Here is a 17,914-nt window from a genome sequence, read left to right on the forward strand (position 1 = left end):
TATTTACTAGCAATAAAATGGAAAAGTTCACTCATAATAAGAAATGTAAATAAAAATTATACTCAGATAACATTTTTCACCTTTCAGATTGACAAAGATCAAAATGTTTGCTAACACACTAAAGTTGGTGTTTGCATATGGAAATGGACACTCTTAAAAATAACTCATGTTCAGGGACACCTGAGTGGCTTAGTTGATTAAGTGTCTGCCTTCAGTTCAGGTCTTGATCCCAAGATCCTGGAATCAAACCCTGAGCCCAGCATCGGGCTCCCTGATCATCAGGGATTCTGCTTCTGCTGCTCCCCCTGCTTGTGCTCATTCTCTCTCTAATAAATAAATAAATAAATAAATAAATAAATAAATCTTTAAAAAATAGCTCATGTTCAGTCTTTATGGAGGGCGATTTAGTAATGCCATCAAAATAAAATATACCTACCCTTTGACCTCCAATTTTATTTCTAGCAATTAAAAAAAGATTTTATTTATTTATTTGGCACAAAGAAAGAGATAGCAAGAGGGAGAATAAAAGTAGGGGGAGTGGGAGAGGGAGAAGCAGGCTTCCCGCTGAGTAGGGATCCCAGGACCTGGGGGTCATGACCTGAGCCGAGGGCAGACACTTAATAACTGAGCCACCCAGGTGCTCAGCAATTTTTTGATAGCAATACTCCCACATGTGTAAAACAAAATATGTTATTATTGTGGAACTTTTAAAAAAAAAGATTTATTTATCTATCTGAGAGAGATTGAGAATGCATCTGTGAAAGCAGGGGAGGGGCAGAAAGAGAGGGAAAGAGAGAATCTCAAGCAGATTCCCAACTGAGCACAGAGCCCAGCTATGTATGTACAGGCTCTCTCTCATGACCCTGAGATCATGACCTGAGCTGAAGCCAAGAGTCAGACACTGAACCAGCTGAGCCACCCAGATGCCCCTGGAATTGTTTTTAATAGTAAGATTAGAAATGAATTAAAATGCCTCAAAGGGATCTAGTTAAATGGGGTGACCATATAATGGGATACTACGTAGATGCAGATATAACAACAAGGGAGATTTTTGATACTGACATGGAATTATGGCCAAGTTATTTTGCTAACTGAAAAAGACAAGGGGAAGGATATACAGAGAATGTGGAAAAAAGGAGGAAGGGAATATGAGTGTATATATTTGTAAATTACCTCTGGAAAAAACATCAGAAACAGTGACAGTGGTTGCTTCCAGGAAGGGCACTGTGGTGTTTAAGGGTCAGGAGTGGAAGAGAGACATTCCACTGTTTACTTGTTGATATTTTCTGAATTTTGATCCATTTGAATACCCAAAGAAAGGAAATAAAGTTAAAACCAGAAAAGAAAACGAAAACTTAACTTGCTCTGGTTTACACAAAAAGAATGTTTCATGAACCATGTTCTTTTCTTTTCTTCCAGGACTTTCATCCTCATCCTTTTTATCTCCCTGGACTTTTCCTCATGATAGCAAGATGGCTACCACAGCTCAGGCATTATGTTCTCACACAAACATCCTCCACAGAAGAAAGAAGGGACAAAGAAAGCCAAACACTTTCTCCTAATGATGTTTTTTGTCCTGGGAAGGAAGACTTCCCTATATACATCATTGGTCAGAAATGGACCTCATGTCCATCCTAAACCAATTTCTGGTAAAAGGAAACGGGTTTACTGGCTCCTGGGATTAGGGAAAGGGCCTCTTCTGCTAATATCATGGAATCTTTGTCCTAGTACAGAAATGGGGTTCTGTTCCTAGGAAAGGTACAGAAGTCTGCTAGGGAGTTTGCAGAAAGAATTTATCACAGCCATCAATGTGAACTGCTCCACCTTTTGAAAATAAATAAATAAATAAAAGCTTCCTTACCCTGGGACAACATAGCCCCACATCTCCCACTGCCAGTACTCTATACCCAGTTATGTCCATCTCTCTTATGGACTGCTGCCTTAGCCTCCTTCCTGGGCTCCCTGCAGCCACGCTGTCATCAGTCTGTGTTGCCTTTGTCCCCTGTGTGATAGAGGAGTGGCATTCTCAGAAGTCAAGTATGGGAGGCTAGCTGGATTCAGACCCAGTTGTCCCCTTCTCACCTCTTCTTGTATCTGGTTCTTTCATTCTTTCTTTTTTTTTTTTTAAGATTTTATTTATTTATTTGACAGACAGAGATTACAAGTAGGCAGAGAGGCAAACAGAAAGAGAGGAGGAAGCAGGCTCCCTGCTGAGCAGAGAGCCTGATGTGGGGCTCAATCCCAGGACCCTGGGGTTATGACCTGAGCTGAGGGCAGAGGCTTTTAACCCACTGAGCCACCCAGGCGCCCCTGGTTCTTTCTTTTGAAGATAACAATCAACAGGCTGTCCTCATTGCTTTTCTATCAGCTTTCAATCTAGGGAGAGTTCCTCTCAATATTAAACATGCGCTGTTGGTGTGGCTTGGAGCCTGTAACTCAGCTCTGGCAAAATAATCATGGACTGTGTTATAGGCTGAATCATTTCCCCCAAATTCATATGTGGAGTTCCTATACCCCAGTACCTCAGGACACGACTGTGCTTGGACATAGTCTTTAAAGAGGTAATTAAATGACCTGAGGTCATTTGGGTGGGCCCTTATGCAATCTGACTGGTGTCTTTATAAGAGGAGGAGATTAGGGGTCCCTGCGTGGCTCAGCTGGTTGAGTGTCCGGCTCAGGTCATGATCTCCTGAGATAACACTGCACTGGGCTCGTGCTCAGCACAGAGTCTGCTTGTCCCTCTCTCTCTGCTCTTTCTCTCATTAAAGAAAAAAAAAAAAGATTAGGACACAAACAGGAGGGAGAAGACCACGTGCAGACACAGGGAGAAGACAGCTATCAGGAAGCCAAGGAGAGAAGCCTCAGAAGAAACCCACCCTGCTGACACCTTGATCTTGGACTTCTAGCCTCCAGACTGGTGAGAAAATACTTTTCTGTTCTTGAAGCCCCCAGCTTGCAGCGCTTTGTGATGGCAGCCCTAAGAAATTCACACAGACCGGTGTGGTCCTAAGTGTGAATGGTGCCACCTAGGGCCTTAGCACCATTTCTTTAAAAAAGCTTTCATCCGTTTTATTTTGTTGAAAAATGTATAAAATTTGGTTTTTATCTAAATACATTGGAGCAATGATTAAGGATTCACGTAGTCTGGCTCTGGCATACTGGAAGAGAGGGGGATTAACTCTAAAGATACAGCTCACTATAGCTTTTTTTAAAAAAAAAATTTAAAAGATTTTATTTTATTTTATTAGAGAGAGAGAAAAAGAACAGAGAGAGGGGCAGAGGGAGAAGCAGACTCCCCACTGAAAAGGGAGCCTGACTCAGGACTCAACCCCAGGACCCCGGGATCATGACCTGAGCCGAGGGCAGATGTTAAACTGACTGAGCCACCCACGTGCCCCATGACTTAATTCTTAAAAAAGGAATTTGGATTTAATACTTTTGTGGTCAACCTTAAATAACCCATCCGCTCAGTTGGCTCAGATGGCTACGTGTCCCGCAGCCATGCCATCTTGATGAGCGCCAGCGACAGAGTTCTTAACACTAGACCCACACGGTGGCCTTTTATGGAAGGCGAAGTCCTCTGGCAGCTGCTTCCCTCACAATCCTTCATGTGCAGGTTGTCTCCACCAGGAGACTCCACCAGGCAGTGACACAGATAAATTCTAGGGCCCAAACATTTCCTAGTAGAAGAGCTTGAGAAGATTTAAAGTACTTTTGGGGAGCAAAATAAGACAAAACGGAATAAACAAGTAAAAATCACGAGTGCCCCTTCTGAAGGAGCACCGAAGGAGGTCGGCCTGGATCTCTTCACCGACAGAATGTGAACTTGGTCTCTCATATTTTATCTATGAAGTGCATGTCTTTCCCTTTGACCGGCCATGTGGAAAGAACACTCTTTCCACTTTGCACTGTGGCTGGGGGTGTGAGAATTGGCTCCGACTGAATGCCTGGGGGACGTGAAGAAGATCTGCTTATTTGAGAAAACCAGTCCCCCGCCCTGCCACCACCCACCCTCCCCGCCACCCCCCCCTTTTTTTAAACGTTTTCGGGGGAAATTCTATACAGGTGTGTGGTTTGTGAAGGTTTTACCTCCAGAACCAGCCTGACTGGGTGGAAATCCAGCTTTGCCGTTTGCAGCTGAATTGGGCAAGTCATTTACCCTCTTTGTGCCTCAGTTTCCCCATTTGTTCAAGGAGAATATTGAAAGTATCTCTCTCAGGGAGATGCAGTGAGGATTGCATAAGTTAATACTATCAAGTGTCTGGAGCACTGTGTGGCACCCTGTCAGCCATCCCAGGCTAATACTGTTATCACCTAAATTACATACACCAGCCCTTTGTAGGATTGTATTTTAATGTTTTGACCTTTGCCTTTGATATTGCCCCAGTGGAACAGCGTTTCTCTGAGAATCCCAAGAAAATGAGTGATCTAGGTCTCCATTTCTTTATTTGCATGTGGTTACAATTTATAAATACACTTGCCATTTTCCTCCCCCTCCCAAACTCTCCCTTCTACCCAGTAACTGTGTCCAAACCCCCCAGTTGTCAGTCATTCCCTTTCCCGTCCAGGCGGAGAGGGGAGGGGTGATCCTCCATGAACCCCATCTTCCTACAGGGTCTACTTCAGTCCGTGTGAAGGGTGGGCTCTCAAAGGGCCTCTGAAGCTTGGGGATGAGCACCACGAATCCGCTGGAGGTCCCGCGATGTCCTCAACCATGACCATGTGGCCGGCCTCCTGCTCGGCCGTGTGGAGGCTGCCGAGTGCCGTGGTGGGCGGCAGTGAGCATCACATGCCCGGTCCGTGCTGGAAGCTGAGCTGTCGCAGGCTCCGTGGGCAGGAGGGTCTGCAATGAAGTCTCAGGCCCGCTCAGCTGCTGGTGAGAGTCTTGTGGGGGGTACCTACCCAGCCAGTGCCCGGCCCTGCTCTCGGAGGTGCGTCTGAGGCCCGACCCCTCACGGTCTGCCTCTCAGGGGCCCGACCCAGGCCCTCGGTCAGTCCTGGGTGGGTAGGGCAGCCTCAGGAAGAAGGTGCTCTTGCACGTCCCTTCTCCTGGCTGTTCCCAGACTCCAAGAGGCATGGGTGACAAGTTGGGTCCTTGGCTCTGTTAGAGGGCATGGCAGCCCAGTGTCTCTGTTTCAGCCAGGTGCCAAGCTTTGCCATCCTCCTGGTAGGGTGTGGAGAGCCCAGGAGGGCCAGGGGCACCCTCTTCAGGGGTGGGGTACGGAGGCTCTGGGGAAGCAGGGGGGTCTCCGGGGCCCCGTGCTCCCCCCAGAACCGGCCCATTGTAGATGTAGATGTTGCCGGTGACAGTCACAGACCCACCGGTGACATGAATGCCACTGGTACCTGTGGGAAAGGAGGACGATTGAGAGGGGCTGATGGCAAGCTGTTGGGAGTCTCTGTCTTGCTCTGCTTCAGTCTTCTTATTTCCGTCTGGCCCACACTCGCCTCCTGCCCACCATCCCTCCCACCCCACTCTTCCTTCCCTCCCCCTCTCCTCCCTGCTACCTGCCCTAGGCTCACCATGGGCCACCTGGCTTTGCTCTGGGAGCTCGGGCTCCAGCTCCCTGGCCTGGCTGAGAGGACTCTGCTGCTGCAGCATCTCTTCCTCCAAACCTGGGGGTGCTGGGAGCCTGGCCGAAGCGGGGGCCATGTCTCCAAAGGGCAGAAGTGGCTTTACCAGGTCAGGGAAATGTGGGTTGACCCTTGGAGGCTCCCAGCTTCCATCAGCGGTATTTGATTCCTCTCCCTGGAGGAGAGAGGCAGAAAACCAACTGATGACATGGGCTTTCCCAGCTTTCTTGAATTCTCACACCCCATCCCATGCTTAGGCCGCTCACTGTTCTCCTCTACTGCACTTCATGTTCCCTGCCACAGGGCCTTTGCACTTGATGCCCCTCTTCTTGGGGTACTTTCCCTGAGATGTTCTGATGGATGGCTCCCTCATTTCTTTAGCTCTCTCTTCAAATATCAGTTTGTCAGAGAGGTCCTCTCTGTCCACTCTAAGATAATGTACCCCCACCCTTTGCCACTGTCACTGTCCCCCTACTGAGCTAAATAAAGCTATCACCCACTGATAGGTATTTCTTTAACTTTAGTCTTGCTCCCTTGGCCTGTAACTCCAGGAGGGCAGGAACTTTGCTTTGTTCACTGCTATATCCATGGTGCCCAGAACGGAGCCTGGCACATGGTAGGCTCAATCACTTATTAGTTGAGTGGATGTTGAAGCCTACACACTCTTACCCTGCCTACCCCACCCTGTTCACTTAGCCCAGCCTGGCCCTCCCTGCTGCCTTTTCAGCCTTTCCCATTACCTCTGGACGCCTCTTCAGCAGGGATCCTGCAACGGAAAATGAGATGGGGGTCAGGCCTCCAGTAGGCCCTGGGCCCCCTGGCTTGCACCGTTCACAGCCTGCCGGAGAATATGCCCCCCACCGTGGGTTCCCAGGGCTATCGTTGCCCTTATCTCCGGCCTCAGAATAGGGGGCTGGGTGGAGAGGATGTCCGTGCTGGGGGCGGACATCGCAAGTCTTCCCTCCCTCATGCAGGTGAGGGCAGCCAGCTGGCCAGGCCTGCCTCCCTGCCTGTATCCAGCTTCTTCCTACCTAGCTTCCTGCAGAGAGAGGGGTGGCTCTTCCAGGTGCAGGCCAGGACGGTGGTGAGGAGCAGGAATGAGGCCAGTGGCAGCAGGATGGCCAGCACCATCATAGTTCCTGTGGGGACAGCAGAGAGGAGAGCCGTGATGACACTGGAAAGGGCAGGGTGGGCGGGGTGGGGGGCTAGCTAAGGACCAGGTTTCCAGTAGTCTGGGCGACCTACAGAAAAGGGGGAGCAGCTTTTCCTTTCCAGACCCACTACAGCTCCTAAAGGCAGAATTAGAGAAACTTCCCTTGGGTTACAGAGAAGGGAAACCAAGTTGGACTCGGAGAGGACCTGCTGACAGCCAGGAGCAACTCATGGATGGAGATCTTTGGGGGTGGTGCTGGTGGCCACCACATAAGAGACCAGGGAAAGAGGCAGTTTGTGGGTCAGAACAGATGCATGGGCAGTTGGGTTTCCAGGGCTGGAAAAGGGGGTGGGAGGCGGTACAGGGAGGGTGGGGCTTAGGTTTGAAAGCAACTCAGGACACAGGGTAGAGCAACACTTCTGTGGACCTGCCTGTCCTAGAGAGAGGCCACTGTAGGGGATGAGATTGCCCCTCTGTCTCTGTGGGGTGTTTCTGGGGGTTAAAGAGGAGAGGCTGCAAGTTCCCCACCCCCTTGCTCAGGGCCAATTCCAGGAGGGGGAGGGAAGGGAGGCTGGGACTTGGGTTTCTCAGATTCTGGTATGTAGCCTTGGTAATTTCTGTCTTTCACAGCAGAGCCTACAGTGCCCATCACGTGTGTCTGGAGAAGGTTAGGAAGGCTTGGAGAGTTGCATCCTGGAAGCTTGCCCTTTCTGATCCACCTAAACCTGGGGCTTAAGGGAGGATCGAGTGGGAGGCCTGGGAAAAAAACTGGTCCTGGAGTCCAAAACATCTGGGTTCCAGCCCAGTTGGGTGACTTTTTAAGTCATTCCTCCTTTTGGGGCATATCAAAGGTAAAATGAGGGGGTTAGGTACATACAGTCTAAAATTCCAGCTCTAAAGTGCCAGTGGCATGATGCATGGTTATAAAACAACAAGAGGACATGGAAAAAGATTTAGGATATATCTGAGTGAAAAGTCAAGTTACAAAATATTCAAATGACTCCAGTTTTAGAAAAACAACTGGAAGGATATATTAAGAAATGTTAAGAGTGGATATGTTAAGTGATGGTCTTGTGGGTGGATTTTAGTTTTGTTTCTCTGAATTTTCTGATTTTCTACAGTATGCATGCATTTATGGCACGGGTTCTGGAGTAAGAAAGAACTGAGTATAGGTTTTCATAACATCAGTTACCACCTGTGTGATCTGGGGCAAGTCCCATGAACTCTGCTGAGCCTCCTTCCTTCCGTGAACATAATAACAGAACTACAGTTAACCCCGGAACAACATAGGGGTTAGGGGCGCCGACCCCTGTGCAGTCAAAAATCCAAGTATAACTTTTGATTCCCAAGAAGTCTTCACTCTGAACAGTCTGCCGTTGGCTAGAAGCCTTACCAGTAACACAGCTGATTAATGCAGGTTATGTATCTATATACTGTGTTCTCACAATAAAGTGAGAGCAAAGAAAATGTTATTGAGAAAATCATAAGGAAGAGAAAATGATTTACAGTACTGTGCTGTATTTTTTTTTTTAAAAAGCCACATATAAGTGAACTGAGCAGTCATGTTGTTCAAGGATCATCTGTACTTTGTAGAGTCATTAGGCAAGATTAAAAGAGGTAGAGACGCCTGGGTAGCTCAGTGAGTTAAGCATCTGGCTTGGCTTGGGTCATGATCCCAGGGTCCTGGGATGGAGCCCGGCTTCAGACTCCTTGCTCAGTGAGGAGCCTGCTTCTCCCTCTGCCTGCCTCTCCCCCTGTGTGTGCTCTCTCTCTGTCTCAAATAAATATATAAAATCTTAAAAAAATATATTAAATGAGTTAGTGATTTTCAGGTGCCGACAGAGTGTCTGACACACTAGCTTTTGATAAATGAAAGATATCATTATTTGGTAACTTAAAAAAAGTTAATAAACTCTCTCCCAACTGTAATAATCTTTACAGTCATTGGAAATATCCCTCAATCATTTGCTGGGCTAGGAAACCAATAAGCTCACAGAAACAAACAAACAAACAAACAAACAAAAAGCAACAAACTGAGAAAGAGTCAAATGTGGGGTGAATTTTCTAATAATATAAGCATGTAATGTAATAAACAGATTCTCAGTCAAATAAGTAGATTATATGACAGTGGCAGGTCCAAAGTGATGACAGTGATGTCAGCTACAACTTCATGTCAGAGTAGGAGTGGTCCTTGGCACACATTGTATGTAACTTACAAGTTATATGTATATATATAACATTATATATGTATACATATATATGTGTATACGTTTTATAGATATGTGTCATGTGTAATATATATAACATGTGTACACATATATATGTATCTTTTTATGTTATATACATATGACATAAATGTTATATATATTTTTTAATGTTTTATATATATATAACATAAAAATAGTATATGTTAAGTTGGCCTAGGGATACTCCCTACGGAACTTCTCCACTTGTCCCAATTCTGAGACGCATTCAGCTTTTCCCCACTTTTTGAGATAGAAGGAATAAAGGCATCTTCCCAGACTTCCACCCCATCCCGCCCCATGTGCCCCTCAGCCCCAGGCCCTCACCTGGCATCTCGGAGTGCTCTGGGGGATTTCTGCAGCTGGCGTCAGACTGGGCAGTGCCTGGAACTGCCTCCACCAGGCCCTGCTCCTCACACCTGCAGCAGAAAGAGAGGCCCGATTCAGGTGGGCACAGGGCTGGGAGTGGCAGGGTGAGCCCATGCGTGCGAGCATAGGGTGGTCAGCAGCTGGCATTTCTAGGATGGTGGGGGAGTGGGGTGGGGGGACACTCACCTTGTATGGGGCTGGCAGCGGGCCCTGGGGGAGGAGGTGTTCTGGAAGTGGCCTGCCTTACAGGGCACACAGTTTCCGTTAACTACCCCGACTTCATCTGGCAAGAGAAAAGCAAGGCCAGCCACGGTGAGTGGGCACGGGTGGGGGGCGGGTCTTTCCATGCTGTGAATTTCCGCTGGTCCCTGCCTGCCTGCCCATCTCATTCCGCAGCACCTTTCCTGATCTCCCTCTTGCTGAGAGAAGCTTTCTGAGATTCTGCCTCTGTCCAGGTGTCTCTGCAGACCCCTGTGGCGGGTCTTTCACAGGAAAGGAGAGGCGGCTCTTTATACCCAAGAGAACTACGTGGGGGGTTCCCCTCCCCCAGCCCTGGAAGGTGCTCCCTGCACCCAGCGTCCTTCCTGCCCTCCTCCCACAGCAACCTCTGACCTGTCAGCTTGGCCTCAGTGCCTGGTGGGCAGTCGGAGAGTGGCTCACAGTGTACACACTCCATGTCCCAGTGCACGCAGAACATTCCTGGCTGGCAGCGGCACTGGGTCTTCTGTCTGCTGGTGCAAGGCATGGTCTCCTCGAAGCCCAGCACTGGTAGGGAGACAGGAGAGCTCAGCGGAGGGCCCACGCTCTGGGAGAACCCAGCCTCCCCCGAGCCCCCTGCCACTCACTCTGGTCACAGGGGCGGCACAGCTGGCAGAAGGAGAGATGGTTCCAGTGCTCGTTGTAGGAATTTTCGGGACACTGGGCACAAACGGTGTTCTGGCTGCGGCTGCATTCCACGGAGACGTGTGTGCCTGGAATGGAAGTCGGGCCCTGCAGTGTCAGGGGAGCCCGGATCCCCCCTTGCCTCTGCAGCTCCGCTCGCTGCAAGACCCTGTCCTCTGGAGAGCCACCCACAAAGGCTGGCTGGCTGGCTTTCCTGGGAGATGGTGTCTGTCTTCCCTCCGAGGCAGCAGCGGGGTGGGCCAGAGTCCCCTGCCACTCACCTCCCGTCCTCAGCTTCCTCGGGCCATTGCCTCTCACCTGGGGGGCAGCGGGAGCAGCAGACCTGATGCTTGGGTTCGTAGTACTCCTTTTCCCAGTTCCCGCACGTTCGGTTCTCTGTGTGGTATGGGCGCTCCTTCACGGGGAGCTGGAGGTGGGGGGGAGAATTACTCAGGGGTCTGCTGGGAAGGGCAGAGGGACTAGAGAGAGGGCTGTGCAGACCCCCTTTTGCCCTCCCAAGCCAGCCACCACCCACCTACATGGGCCCCTCCCTCACCAGTTGGGCCTGGGATGCTGCCAGGAGACCGCAGAGGCCCAGGATGAGAGGCCCCCAGGCCAGGCCGCAGGGGGAGGCGGCCCATGGCAGGCGCATGGCGGCCAGTAGGCCAGTCGGCTAGATGGGTGGAGGCCGGGGCAGGAAGATGGGAGGCCTGCACGTCCTGGGCAGTGGTGGCAGCAAGCTCCCAAGCCCAGGGCCTGGGACAGGGCTCGGGCTGACGTGCCCCCGAGGGCCGTGCGGCCGGCCCTGGCCTGGCCTCCAGGGCTCCAGCGCCGGCTCAGGAAGTGGGAGTGGAGCAAGCCGGCCTTCGGGGCGGGGACAGGGAGCTCTGGGAGCAGAGGCAGCTGTCGCAATCGGGGAAGAGGAACAGGCTTGGCTGCCCCGATGCAGGGCGGGAGGGGGCGGCCGGGAAAGCACGTGAGGGCTGCAGGGCCGGAACCGGGCCTCCTCCCTTCTTCGGAAGCCTGGCCAGCAGGGGAGGACTGGAGGGGTTGGCTAGGTGGGAAAGGGCAGGAGAGTCAGTGGACAATGCTCAGATGAACCTCGGAGAGCAGGGCAGAACTGACTTGGAACAGAGAGAGACAGACAGAGCTGTGTCCAGCTGGGTGCCAGCTGAAAGTGGAAGGGCCTGTGGCTGACAGACGTGGGGAGTGCAGGGACCCCCAGGGACCCACAGTCAGCCAGCCAGCCAACTGCAGCATCTGGGAAACAGAAGTCCCACTTGGCATCCATCTGGATGCCTGGGAGTTCCTGCCCTGTTGTGTGCCTTTTTAAGACAAGCTACAAAGGCATAACAAGTCAGACAGCCTTCCCTGTGCATGATCCATCCCTGTGCTGTGCAGGTCACCAAGAAGACACTGCAGAGAGAGCAGTGGTCCCCGCTCCCCTGTTCTTAGATGACAGGGAGGAACGGGTAGACCCAGTACCCGAAGATGAGGAGGGGCAGCTGCCCTAAAGCTGGACAACCTTGGCCTTCAGTCCCAACTTCCTCACCCAGGAGACTGAATCCCTCCGCATGGGAGGAGGCTGAAAGCGTACCCATCCAGCCCCCTCGCCTCAAGGGTGAGAAGATGGAGGCTGAGGGGGCCACTGAGAGGAGACCGGGATTCCAGAGGGTTTGGTCTTGTCCCTACCCCCTTTCTTCCCATCATTTCCCTGCGACCCATTAACAGCACCCCCACGTCCCCTGATGCCAGGCTCTCTGGTCTGTGTCCTGGCTAGCACCCATCTGTCCTTGAGCTTCAGCAGGGCTCTGGGGAGCACCCCCCCATCCCACCCAGGCTGCAGTCTGGGACCTGCTGCTTTCTGCCTCCTGCCCCACCAGGCTGTGAACTCTGCAATGGTCTGGGTGGAATCTTTAAGTCCATCTCCCAGTGCTTAGCCCAGTCTGGCCCATGCCCAGTGTTCGGTATGTATTTATGGAGTAAACGAGGAGGCCTTGTTCATATCACCCAGACAGTCTGTGCAGACCCAGCCTGGAGTTCAGAGTTCCTGATTCCTGGGTTCTAAGCTCAATTAACAACCATGATGCCTCCTTGTGACTTGGACTGTCTCCTTTGGCGTGAGGGTCTCACTTACTCTCCGGACATAGGTTGCCTAGGCACCGTCCCACCCCTCTCCCTGCAGGGCCCTGCACTCATCCTTGCAGTGGTTGGTCTGACTGGCTGGATAGGTCTTGGTGGGGAGCTGGGAAGTCCTGGTGCAAGAGTGCGTCTGGGGAGGAGGGCTCCCAAGAGAGTGAAGGGCCTGCCTGAGTGTAGACAGCTCAGTTCACTCTCCTGGTACAAGTCTGAGATCTGTACTCTGTGGGCAAGTGTTTATCCGGAGGGTCCAAGGCTGCCTGGAAAGGGAAGACATTTCAGAGCAGCATGCATAGCTTGGGGCTGCTGCTCTTTCCCGGTCAAGGGAACTGGGGGCTGGGACTGGACTCAGCACTGAACTCTCCAGTGCATCGAGGCATGTCTGTGTGTGTAGGGTCCCCAGAGCCTTTTTTCTCCTTTTTCTTTTTTACATTTTATTATGGAAATTTGCACTAACATATACGTCCACAAAAGGGGAGAAAATAATATTGTGAACTCCAGCTTGGGCTCCTGGCAGTTTCCCCCATACAGCCTTCCTCCATTCTTCCAATCTTCCCTTGATTGTTTAGAAGCAAACCCCAGACACAGATCATGTCACTTGAAAGTATGGCAGGATTTGATCCAAAAGACAGGAGAAACTCCTGTTTCTTTTAACTGAGGTATAATTCATAAACAACGAAATGCATAAAGTACACTAACCTTATGCATACAGATCAGTGAATTTTCACTTTTGTATGTTTTTGTGTATCTCCCTACGACACTTCCTGTACTTCAAAATGTTTCTGCTTCACAGGTAAGCACTATCTCAGGTCTTTTTAAAGCCCAACTGGCTGGACTACGTTCTTTTTTCTGCTGCCAATTTCATGCTGTCACGTCAGCCTTCAAGGACTCTCTGGATCCTAGACGAGAGCCTTAAGATCTGGACTTTTATCCTGGTCCCATCACTTCCTCTCTCTGAGCCTCTTTTTTTTTTTTCCCCCCTTTGCCAGTCACCTGCCGGTTTGCTTACAGTTCTGTTCTCTAGTTTCCTCGGCGCTGTGCTGTATTACTACTGGAAACTACATTTCCCAGACTCCTTTTTCCTCCGGCTTCCGGGTAGGTTCAGCCAATAGGAAGACAGGTGGGAGGAGGAAAGAAGCCAGGCTCCTCTCTCTGCTTTCAGACATCGGATCTCACCTGTGGTTGGTTGTGCTTCTTCCTTCTCTCCTTTCATAATCCCATCCCTTCTCAGGCAGCCCCTACTATTTACTTCCTGCCGAATGGTTAGGGGGCCTCTGGGTCTATAATGCTACATGACCCTGCTGGTTTTCCAGCCCTGGAGGTGAGGCGGCTTCCTGCTTTGCTGCATTCTGGGTTGTCCTGCTGTCCCCCGTGGCTTCTTATCTCCTTCATCACCCATGGACCAATCCCCTGGGTTAAATTTCTTCTACTTGAAAGACTCAGAGCTTTTGCTGTTTCTAAGCTGGACCATGATGGACAAAGCTTAGCAAGAAATGGTTATTACGCCTACCCAACCCTCTCCAGGAGGGTGAAGGAAACTCACAGCGGAGATCCATGAATTCTTTATGGACAGGGCATTGTCTTGGTTTCTCTCCTTTGTGTTCTTCGCCAGCTTCCTTCAAGTTGTACTGATTTTCCTTGGGCAGCGCCAGGCCTCGATGGTGTACCCCACAGATTCTCAGAACATTTGCGAGTGGGCTCTTCTCCCAGGCCTTCCTCTAAGGGGCCTGCTGAGAGATCCTTCTTCCCAGAGGTCCAGGAAGAATCCAAAAAGGGGGTTGGTGGGAATGGATTCTTCAAAAAAATTTTTTAAGAAAGATTTTGTTTATTTATTTGACAGAGCACAAGTGGTGTGGGGGGGGCGGGGGGAGGTGGCAGGCAGAGGGAGAGGAAGAAGCAGGCTCTCTGCTGAGCAGGGCCTCGATTTCAGGGGGGCTTTATCCTAGGACCCTGGGATCATGACCTGAGTTGAAGACAGAGGCGTAACTGACTGCGCCACCCAGGCGCCCCACGAATGGATTCTTTTGGATACTCTTTCTTTTTTTCCTCTTCTCCACGCTGCTCTTAGCCAACTAGTGCCCTTAGAAAGGGTCTGGGAAACACTGAGGGATGTGTCATGGGTTAGGGCCAGCCTCTTCCAGGTTGTTTGCATTTTCACTGGGGACCATCCTTCTCTATAATCCCAAAGAATCATCCAGTTGTCATTTGTGCCAAGGTAGAGAAATCCTGCCTTGACCCAAAGGAATAAACTTCTAATGGTGAACTTCTAAGCCTCCTGCCAGGTGACCAGAGTAGGAATGGCAAGGAGGAATTTTCTGGTGCATCCTTTTAGGTTAAGGAGAAATCCACACCATGTAAGCGCAGATAGAAGTATCACTGTTTTCCACGGTGGGCAGCCCAGTGTTGAAACGCTAATTAGCTCACTACTTAAGTGAGAACAGAGAGTTGCATTTAATTGAGTGACTCATTTTTTACACTAGAAAGGATAGAAGCTGAAATGGAAAAAGTGAAGGAAATTTAGATAAATTAATAGATGACAAATTAATGAGTTATCCAAGGAAATCAGGATGTTTGATGGAGATGCTTTCTTCTAGCGCATTGCTCTCTGTCAAAGATGAACCTTGAGTCTGAAGATGCTGATTTTGTGGTCTTCCGCAGAGTGGGTCAACGAAGAGTGACCAGTAGACAGTGGGGCCACCAAGATGAATAAGCTTAGCACCTGTTCTTAGAGAACTCAGTAGGATCTGTGCACACGCACACACACAAACCCACACGTGCACACGCACAGGTTAATTGTACCAGCAGTAAGTGCCGCCATAGAATTCTCAACAAGGCTTCTCTGGGAGTATGGGTGAGAAAGTGATTATTTCCATCATGTCCTGTTCCCCAGAGAGCAAAAGGCCAGAAGACCCTTTAAACTCAGGACCCTCATCCCACTGCAGACCCTCTGTATTACTTCTCTCCCTGTAGCCTTTTCCCATTTTATGGTCAAAACCTAGGGTTAGGGTGTGGCTAGAGCTGGGAGGGAAGGAACAGCTTGGGAGAGGCTGGGGGAACTTCCAAACTGAGGAGAACAAGGCCCTGGGTCCACAGCAGAGCAAGACTCCACTTCTTTGGAAGTCAGGAGAACAACACTGAGCAGGGAAAAAAGAAAAGGCTCAGCTGTCCTTCTGGCTTCCCTCCTAACTCCTCCGTGACTTTGGGCATGTCACTTTGCTTCTCTGGGGCCGTGGTTCCTTCTTGCATTAAGTCAATTGGAAGGGGCCTTTGGGACCATCTGGGCTGCCTCACTCTCACTTGCCCCTGCCATTTTACTTTTCAGATGAGAGCACAGGGGTCCAGAGAGGTAAAGTGCCTTTTTCAAAGTCACATAGTTTAAAGGCAAATATGGGAGTCACAGAATATCTATGACATGGTCCTATTTACAAAAAAACAAAAAACAAAAAACAAAAAAAAACATGTAGACCTATAAAAGCACACAAAAAGATCCAGACCAATATCTAGATTATGACGGCTCTCCTTGGGCGGAGGGGTGGGTGGGAAATGGAGCAAAGGGGAGCTTTTGTTGTTCTGTGTATTTCTGTATTGCTGGAAAGCTGCATTGCCACAACCATGTGTTTGGGCATGATTTCTGCACTTTCAAAGATCATGTTTTATTTTACTTATTTAATTTTAAAATTTTATTTATTTATTTGACAGACGGAGAGAGAGCAGGAACACAAGCTGGGGGAGTGTGAGAGGGAGAAGCAGATTCCCTGCTGAGCTGGGAGCCCCATGTGGGGCTGGATCATAGGACCCTGGGATCATGACCTGAGTCGAAGGCAGACGCTTAATGACGGGGCCACCCAGCTGCCCCTCAAAGATAATATTTTAAATGGAGCCAGGACAGAAACAGAAGTGTAGGTCTCAGAAACAGAAACAGGTCTCAGATTTCCGTTTCTCACAACAACAAACTTGATCTGGCCCATTCCAGATCTAGGACACTTTCTCTAAGCCCGAGCTCCCTCCCGGTACCCTGCCAGGTAGTTCCAGGGACACCACGTGCTCCTGCTCAGCCCAGCCAGCCCTTGCAATTCTGCTCACAGAGCCCTTGGAGTTGAAAACTCTGTGCTATGCTGCTTTAAGCCAAGGTTGGATATCAGACACTAGCAAGGGAATACAGAAGATAGGGAAGTGCCTCTGGGAAACTTCCAGATCAAACAGGCAGGGTGCTGCATACCCTGTTTGTAGGTAGGATCGCTCCTTGTTTAGGGACCTGACTTCAGGGAGAATGGAGGATCTAGGGGTGTCAGGGTCCCACAGGAACGTGGGGATGGTGTAACAAGAGCTTTTCACAGAGTCAGGGAGAGAACTGGGGACCCAGATTGCTGATGAGCCCATGCACTCTGTGTGTGAACCTTCATAGCTTTCAAAACCAGGTGCAGGGGAGCTCCAGTTCCCCATGAGTCTTTGGCTGGTTCATCATGGGAAATAAATGGCAACTGCCCTAAGCAGACAATCCCACAGGAGGAGAATTCTGATTTTGTGTTTCACTTGGCTGCCATTTTGTTCTGTGCCCTCAGAAAACTGGCTGCTTCTTGTGGAGGGTCAGTTTCTTCATCTGGAAAATGAAGGAAAACCCAGCCTTTCCCTTCCTAGGAGGGGGCTGTCCCCTGCAGGCATCCAGGGAAGCCACGGGACTGGGCTGGGAATCCTGGTGGAGAGCAGCTCTCACTTTAAGAGGCCACAAGAGAACTCCTGTCCCAAGGGGAAGCCCCAGGACCCAGCTGCCCCTGAGTTTGGAGTACCCCGCTTCCCTCTCGTGTGCCTGGTAGACTCCTCCATATTCCTCAAGATGCAGCTGAGATGCTGCCTTCTCCGGGAAGTCTTCCTGAGTTTCCTCAGGGCAAGTGCCTCTCCCTGCCCCTCCCCGGGGCTCTCTCAGCCCTTAGTTCTTATCTCTGCCCAGAGAGAGTCTTTATCTTCTGCTGCCTGCCTGCCTGTCTTCTTCCACCCGCCTCCTCAGTGCTCAGGCCGTGGGTGTCTGCCTATCCCAGGCCTGCTGCCCCCAGGGAGGTGGCAGCAGCCAGTGACGAGTACTGGGGACTGCCTCTGGTAGGGGTCTGCTGTGGCTGACCTGCCTTTGGGCTCAGGGTCTGGGCTGTGTGGTTGTGTCTCCTATGCCTCCCTGGGCTTCTCTCTGGGACATCGCCCTGCGCCTTCCCTCTCTGCGTGCTCACTGCTTACACTTCACTCTTGATCCTCTTGCTGGATTAAGTTTGGAGCTGAGATTTTGGAGGAAAAACACAGCCCCAACCAGTGAGCTTTTCCTTCCTTCCAGGGCTGGAGCAGACAGGGCTTCCTCCGTGACGCCCAGTGCTGCCCACATCCCTCCCTGTCCCCTGGGTGTCAGCTGTCCCTAATGTGCCCTGGGCTCCAGGTCTGTGCCCGGGTGCCCTGCCTGGCCCCTGTGCTGCCTCTCGGTGACCACATTCCTGCAACCCCGTGACCACAACAGGGGACATTACACATTCCTGGCCTGGCAGCCAATGGTGTAAAAAAGAACAGAATGTCC

General features: G+C 50.6%; 1 protein-coding gene across 1 annotated transcript; it reads right to left on the reverse strand.

Moving 5' to 3' along the window:
- Positions 1-4,427: 4,427 nt before the first annotated feature.
- Positions 4,428-11,095, reverse strand: LTBR (lymphotoxin beta receptor). Its single transcript, XM_044229035.1, is given in 12 exon segments — positions 4,428-5,100; positions 5,102-5,127; positions 5,129-5,346; positions 5,524-5,749; positions 6,315-6,340; positions 6,606-6,713; positions 9,298-9,389; positions 9,526-9,622; positions 9,952-10,104; positions 10,185-10,310; positions 10,540-10,648; positions 10,778-11,095. Coding segments are annotated over 12 exon segments (1,386 nt in total). The 5' UTR covers positions 10,874-11,095; the 3' UTR covers positions 4,428-4,991.
- Positions 11,096-17,914: the final 6,819 nt, after the last annotated feature.

Source organism: Neovison vison, chromosome 12, assembly GCF_020171115.1.
Source record: "Neovison vison isolate M4711 chromosome 12, ASM_NN_V1, whole genome shotgun sequence".
Taxonomy (NCBI): Eukaryota; Metazoa; Chordata; class Mammalia; order Carnivora; family Mustelidae; genus Neogale; species Neogale vison.